This window comes from Pollicipes pollicipes, unplaced genomic scaffold, assembly GCF_011947565.3.
Source record: "Pollicipes pollicipes isolate AB1234 unplaced genomic scaffold, Ppol_2.1 Scaffold_3447;HRSCAF=4054_pilon_pilon_pilon, whole genome shotgun sequence".
NCBI lineage: Eukaryota > Metazoa > Arthropoda > Thecostraca > Pollicipedomorpha > Pollicipedidae > Pollicipes > Pollicipes pollicipes.
Genome location: NW_023596297.1, coordinates 10,142,415 through 10,150,007, shown reverse-complemented (window position 1 = coordinate 10,150,007; position 7,593 = coordinate 10,142,415). Strand labels below are relative to the sequence as shown.

The 7,593-nt window shown below is 52.8% G+C and overlaps 1 protein-coding gene across 1 annotated transcript; it reads right to left on the bottom strand.

The window, feature by feature from the left end:
- Window positions 1-1,251: 1,251 nt before the first annotated feature.
- Window positions 1,252-7,572, bottom strand: LOC119091693 (putative lysine-specific demethylase 4B; the record flags this gene model as incomplete). The annotated part of the gene is given in 9 exon segments (XM_037214520.1): window positions 1,252-1,300; window positions 1,874-2,022; window positions 2,368-2,460; window positions 2,462-2,525; window positions 3,442-3,626; window positions 4,633-4,851; window positions 5,076-5,165; window positions 6,868-7,012; window positions 7,363-7,572. Coding segments are annotated over 8 exon segments (972 nt in total), but the record flags the coding sequence as incomplete, so codon positions are not given.
- Window positions 7,573-7,593: the final 21 nt, after the last annotated feature.

The following is a 7,593-nucleotide window of genomic DNA, read 5'->3' as shown; positions in this document are numbered from 1 at the left end:
GCGGCGTGGCCCTACAGCTGCTGATGGCGCACAGGGCTAGTTATTATCATGGACCAAGTCTAACTCCCGCCACGATTCACTGCATTGAAATGTTTTGAACAGTGTATATCCTTATCAAAGCCAGGTATTACGAACTGTCATGTAACTTATGGCAAAAATACTTACGTGACAAAGTCTCGTGCGCAAACGATTTGGCAGCAGGTGGCAAAAAAAAACTTAAAATTGATAAAAAGCGATGGAAATGAAAAAATGAAGAAATGATCGTGGTAAGAAAAGAGCGCTATGGAATATACCAGTGAAAAGCGGTCATTTCAAATGATAAGTGGGCCTTTCAAGAAAAAAAAATGAAAAAACTCTTTGCAGCTCAAGCCGGAAACGTATAATCTTATCTCGGACGCATACGTTTCGAACTCTCCGCCAGGTCCACCAAACTACTACACACCGAGCACTACCCAAAACGGAGTATTTCCCAATTCAGACCTATGCTGATCACGCAGGGACCAAACGTCAGCGCCTATTCTTCAGCACCGAAGACGCGGAACCGAAAGGCCCAGTGCACGTCCTGCAGCGCCCGCCCGCCGGGCTCACCCGTCTCGCCGGCCTTGGAGTAGAGCTCACGCAGCGCCACGATCTGCTCGAAGTCTGGCTGGCCGTCGGCCAGGTCTCCGGGCGGCGGCGAGCAGCTGGGGCCGGACTCGTCGCCGCTGGCCTCGCCCTGCCGCTCGTGGATCGGGTGCCGTTTGTGGAGGCCGGCCGACGGCTCGAGCGGCGCCTCCGCCTCCTCCTCAGCTCTGCCAACCGGTCACCGTGTCAGTCACACCGCACGGCGGCGCCTCCAAGCCGCACACTGACCGGCAAATGACTGGCCAGCGCGCCGGCCGGACCACCGACTGCCAAGCGCCGCCCACTTTATGTCCATGGCCGGTGAAAATACGCCAGGTCAAGATATCACCGATATCACATATAATAACGACGTTGGGCCCTTATCTTGAAGCATTTTTCCGGCACTCATACAGTGGACGTTCAAACCCAACCTACGTTCAACAGAGCATCGAAGGTCACACCGTTTCCCCAAAACAGCGCGCCCGCCACCCGTCCGCCGACGGCGGCGGCGGTGCGCGGGCCTCCGCGTGCTGGTAGAGCAGCAGCTGATCGAGGTCGGGGCGGGTTGGCGGCCAACCGGCGAGCCGGGTCGCTCCGGTGAGGTGCAAGGTCGGCGCCCGCCTGCCACAGCTCACTACTTTCTCCGGCCTGCAGCCGACGCACGAACGTGTCCATGTTGATGTGCACCGTGTCCTCCCTGCGGCGGACCGTGTCAAGGTCAGGAGCACGGGTCAGGCGCGCGCCGCCGCCTTCTGGCGGGTCCCGGCCTCGGGCCAGGCCGTGTCTCGCTGTGGGATTCCCACAAGGCTGGGCATGTCAGTCACTGCCGTTCACACAGTAACGGGAATGGTTTTGAGGGTATCCTGTCGCTCGCCCACGGACCGCTGTTACTGCTGGACAGGCAGTTCGACTGCACAGTTGCATTATCGATCGCAGCTGTATCTAGAGTTTCGCACAGCAGAATAGAACCATCTTATGCTACATGAAATATGGTTGGGTGCCTCGCTGTGGTGCTGGTGAAAGCAAAACGAAAAACGCGACACACTAAAATCCAGATATCCAACATGAATGCGTCCATGTGGCATCATACAGTTGTTTCGTTCCAGAGCAGTCTGGGTCCGCAGAATACTCTGGAAAGGCAGGTCGAATGGCAGCATGGACAGCCAGCACTTCCACCGAACAAATCGACGAGAGCGCCACCTGGCTCCCGTACCATCCGGATCGCATTTGATGGCTATCCATTCCGCCCCATCACTATGCACCGACTCACCCGCAGCAGCAGAGTGTGGCGCGTTTGCCATACTCAATCCAGCGGGGGGAGGCAAAGTTGGTCGACTCGGCGCAGTTGAAGCCGTGGTTGTAGCCCGAGTGATAGCCGTATGGAAAGGTGATCATGATGTCGCCCTGCTCCTGCGTGATCTGTCGGAGCACCGGCATCACGTGTGAGCGGGGGCAGCCCACCGGTCAGAGCGCCGGCACCACGAGTGAGCGGTGGCAGTCCACCGGTCTGAGCGCCGGCATGACGTGTGAGTGGAGGCAGTCCACCGGTCAGGGCGCCGGCATCACGTGTGAGCGGGGGCAGTCCACCGGTCAGGGCGCCGGCACCACGTGTGAGCGGCGGCACTGGTCACTGGTCAGCGCCGACCACACAGCCATCGCAAGTCCTCAGCTTCTGTGCCACTTAAACGACAGGACCTGGCCCGTGGTCACACACAGGGAGCCTTTCACACCAGTATGGGATTGGGCGTCGGTCACGGGCCTCACCTTGTTGACTGGCACCCCATGGCGTTTGAGCACCTGTGGGCTGAGCAGGAACGACTTGTGTAGGAGGAAGGCGTTGCACCGACCGGCCTCGACCGGAAGGAAACTGTGAGGCGGCCACGTGCTCCAGCTGGTGACCGTGCGCCGGCGGCACCGCGTACCTGACGTCATAGAGGTCACTGTCAGGGCAATGAGAGGTCATGGTCAGGGGTCATACAGGTCACACTAAGGGAGAAGTCAGACCAGAGAATGTAGGGCAATCAGGTCATGGTCACAGGAGAGCTCGTGCACAGGTCGTGGTAAGGTTATGGTTACAGGTCAGGTTAGAGGTCATGGCTGGGGCAAGGTCACATACAGCTCATATTGGAGGAGAGGTCATGCAGAGACCACGGGAAAGGAAATGTGGTCGCCGGAGTCACGGTCAGGGGGATCATACAAGGGTCGTGGTCAGACAAAAACCCATCAGGGAATGTGGGGATGCAGGTCGTGGTTACGTCATATGAAGGTCACAGTCTGGAGGAAGTTATGGCCAGGGAGGGGTTATGACAAGGGGGTGTGGAGACACAGATATCTGCATCAAGGAAATGCCACAGTCAGGGAGAGGGTCGGGGGCAGGGGGACCACGGTCACGGAAAGTCCACCACCAGGAAGAAACGTCGCGGCCGGGGACAAGTCGCTGCCATGATGGGATTATGATGTAAGGTGTGGAGACAGAGATCGTGCCCCAGGAAAGGCCACAGCCAGTGGGACAGGCCATGGTCAGGGCAAGGGACGCCGGAGTCCTGATCCGGGAGAGGGCGGCGTCAGAAGGGTAAGCCACGGCTGGGGTAAGGTGACATTCCCGGGGAAAGGCCATACTCAGTCGGTGTGCGCACACACCGGTGATGGCCACGAGACGTCGCGCGATACAGGCTCAGAGCGTGTGTGGACAAGGTCACAGTCAGGCATTGGGACACAACAGGGTCACGGCCATGAGGTCTGTCTACGCAACATGCACGGCCAGACTGCAAGCCCGCTATCAACGGCAATGACTCGCACCATCTGAAAAAGAGCCCACTGCAACGCCCAATATCCCACCAAGACTTCGGCGCTCCGTAGTGCAAATAGTTGATGCTGTACAGGTCCATGTCCTCTGTGTGCCAGGGAAAGGTCGTCTTCCACATGCCGAAGTACAGGTAAGCGGTGTTCACGCCCGCAATGCTGCGGCCGTAGTCCTTGTTGACGAAGTCCAAAATCGTTCCCAGACGGTTGATGTTCCAAACCTGTGGTAACATAAATAGGTCAGTTTACTGCAGTACACAAAACATAGTTTCAAACATGTTCTACTTATAGGCAACAGCCTACCCAATCAAAAATATGTTCCATAGAGCTACCACTGTATAACCATGACTATAAGCAAATTGTAATTCAACGGATGCTATACTTCAGAAAAGTATTAGACGACTTCGAAAATAGAACCAAAACAGCCAGGACCAAAAGCCTTGTCCTAGTCAAATTAATCTGTAACTGCCCAACAAAAACAAAAACAAAAAATTGCCCATCCAAGATGCAAACCACAAGCAACTTCACTTCGCACAGAAAATGCAAGTCGACGATTGGCCTGCTCTAAAATTGCGTCAAAACACACCCCAGAAAAGTTTACAGGGAGCATTAAGTGTGTGTCGCAAGACCACTGACGCCCAAACCACATCAAACATTCTCAAAAACTTCACTAGAAAACGCACCCCACCCACTCCAGCCAGTGCGGGGCACATCTTTCAGACCAACACACGAACTCGCACATCTCCCCTGCAAGTGAGCCCGCGGGATTTCCGAAGACAACACGCGGGCACACGCGTGGTACTTCCAGACGATAACTACGACGCACCACGGTTTGTGACGTCATCATGACACTCCAACCCTGGCACGGCAGGGCGGCAACCGGAAAAATCTACCGCATTTACCCGGCCATTTTAGTCAGTATTGGGATGCGCTCGGCAAAAAGCGTGCGAGCGGAACGCACTACGAAATTTGTATAAAGGCAAGAAAAACCTAAGGCTCTTGGTTTCCGGTAATATCCGTTCTTTCGCTGAGAATAAAACCTCATAATACCGACGGAAAAATCGTTTTCATGTATTTCCCAGACCCAGGCAGGCTCCTTCACCAACCCACTGGAAGACTCTCAGATACCAGTGAGGCCACAGACTGGCAGCTGCGCCACAGCATCAGGGACTGTACATGGTGACGTCACAGCCCTACCACTGCGGGCAGGGGGCCGGGACCACGCACGTCGCAGTCGGCGTCGGTGAGCGAGCCGGACACGTCGGCGCCGTAGATGGGCGACACGTAGGTGACGTTCTTCCAGTAGCGTCGCTCCAGGTCGTCAAAGTCGGCGTGCGGCGGCGGCCGGTAGCCGCGGCTGTCGGCCAGCTCGCGGTACTCGCGCACCGTCAGCCGATTCTTCAGCACGTTGACCTGGGTGTAGGCGCCGAGCCGGCCAGTCACCACCTGGCCGCATCACGGACGCCGGTCAGTCGTGGGGTGGGGGCGAGGGACATCACGGGCGCGGGGCCAGGGTCGGCCGCCGCCCGGCCGCGCCCGGGACGCACGGCGTGCACCGCCAACCAAACTCTGCTGGCGCTGACGGGAAAATGGCAACTAACACGCTTAGCGGGATCAGTCGTCATGGGCACGACGTGGGTAATGATGTCCTGACGTCCCTGGGAGCTCACCTGGCATATTGGATCGTTTATGACCATGTCGCCAATGTCATTCATGTCGAAGCCGCCCTTCCGTGGTATCCACTCCTTCGGTGGAATAATCTGGAACACGACAGCATGAAGTAAAAAAGTGTAGCCACAATATTACTAGAGGTCCGTGAATTCCGACAGGGAAAAACAGTTGGACGACGCATGCCATTTATCCTTCTGTGCTCTCTGTGTGGGACACCATGTAGGCGAGTACTCCCAAGCCTCGCTCAGCCAGCGATATTAACTGCAACTGTTCGTACACCTGACGCTTAGTTTTTCCTCACCCTCGCGAATAACACAATGGCAAACACTTGCTGGGAGGCCTCTTGAATGTGGGCCAGGCGTTTGGCAGTTCAGCATGTTGCCGCGGCGGGATTTCCCCGCCTGTGCACCTCGCATCTCGCCACTGCGTTGCCAGCGCAGTCCTGCACGTCACGCTCCGGGCCCCACGGCCGCAAATGGTGCATTCCGTGAAGTCTTTGGACTTCAGTTCGGTGTCGGTACGAAGCGCAGCCGATTCCACATATGGTGTACTAAAGAAATGATATTCAAACAGCAGGCCTTGACCCAAGTTGAAGTTTCTTGGCTCTTTTGCTGGGTTGGGTGGAATCAGACAAAACAGCCTTATGCACAAAGATGGTAACATGATGAGGGGAGACCCATTTCAATTGATAAAATACTGACCTGATTAAACACTGACTTGATCTGAATAAATGACACTTTGATTGATCACATCTGAACTGACCACTTTTTGACCTTTCACTCTCTGATCTGGCATTTTATATAATGCTTCTTACACCAATGAAATATTATGATCTTACATCTGGGCAATAATGATGAAAACAAACAACAATGTTGAGCAAAGTAAATCAGGTATCTTAATGTCCCACACCAGGTGAAAGAACATGACACCTTGCATCATTAGTGCCATAACAGATAACCAGAACCTCAAACATGATGTCCTTTGGGGTGATCAAGCTACCAAACCAAGTTGGAAAAAAAACTGTTTAAAAACAGCTGAATGCATAGGTCACTTGGCATCTAATAGACATGTGTGGGTCCAGTTTGAGTGTTTGCAGGAAACAACCTCTATGAGCAGGAGCTTAAGATTTGGTGCTGAACACTGCTGATTGCACCAAAATCAAGCACGAATAGCAAAAATTGCACTTCTTCAGATGTATTGACATATCCAGTACTACTACTTCACATATTCAAAACAATTTTGAAAGAAATGGTTAACATGCCCAAATGTATTGTGGGCACTTCCACATTCTTCTTACAACAGCACATGGCCCTGTGGACTTATCAGCCAGGAAATTGAAACTTGCAGCCCAGATTGATCATTGTTAAGATCATAACAAACTGGAATATCAGAACGCAATGCTGAAAAACTGATACAGATACACAGATGCCTCTACAAAAATGTTTGAATACTGCATACTAGTACAGTATGAATGTAGTTATGTGTAAGTATGAACAGTATGGGTTCTCTGCCATGTGGATTTGACATACATATTCAGCACAACATTGGAGTCTGCATGTAGTTGGGTTGAGCCTGTTAACCTATGATGATGCTATGCCAGGTCCAGGCTGGCATACTTGGCATACCAGGAACAGTGACATTAAGGTATTGTGAGAATACAGGATTAAGGGCTAGATGTGATGTCACCTGGCATACACGACCAGCTTGTTCAAACACAAGTTATGAATTTATATGCAGACACCCATGAAATATGCAGCAGATGCAAAGGTTTGCTTAATGGTGTGGGCTTACCTTTGCTAGGCCTGCCCTGTGGGCACCTTGAGACTCAATGTACTCAATGTACTTTGAGAAATCCTTGAATTCTTCATATGATGGCCTGAAGACCATGATCTGAGGGATATCTCCAGTAGGCATTGCAGGTATTTCAGTGAATGTTCTGCAATAAAAAACAATCACTTATTGACTTTAAATAGCTTCTTAAAAGCTCCAAATGCCACAATAACAGCAATGATATTCAGCAACTATATGCTAAATTACCACTCTTTCTCCCATCTAAACAGCTGGCATACCTGGAACCTGCATATCAGATGGCAAAACAATGCAGGCTTCCTCCTCAACTGTACCAAGTATGTGACCCATGCCCACTACCTACCCATCATAATCGTGCCAAAATGAGTGTAATAGTTGTTTCAGGCATGGTCCTGGCATGCCCTCTGTCTGTAAAAAAGCATGAATTTTCAGGCTGTGTCATTGACGACTCTTCCATATAGCCCTAGCCGTGCTTACCTTTGAAAAATATCAATCCTCTGGGCACGACCACGCACTGCCACCAAAAGTGACACCGGACAGAGCTTCGGAGATCACCACGCAGCCCGCCAAACTCATCGCGATAAATTCGGCAATCAGATGTTCAACGCATGCGTAGCAAGCAGCTTTCAAGCATTGTCCTCGCGTGCTTTTGCAACGGAGCGGTGCATAACTCCCACCACTCGCCACCCACTCTCCACAAAACAAAAC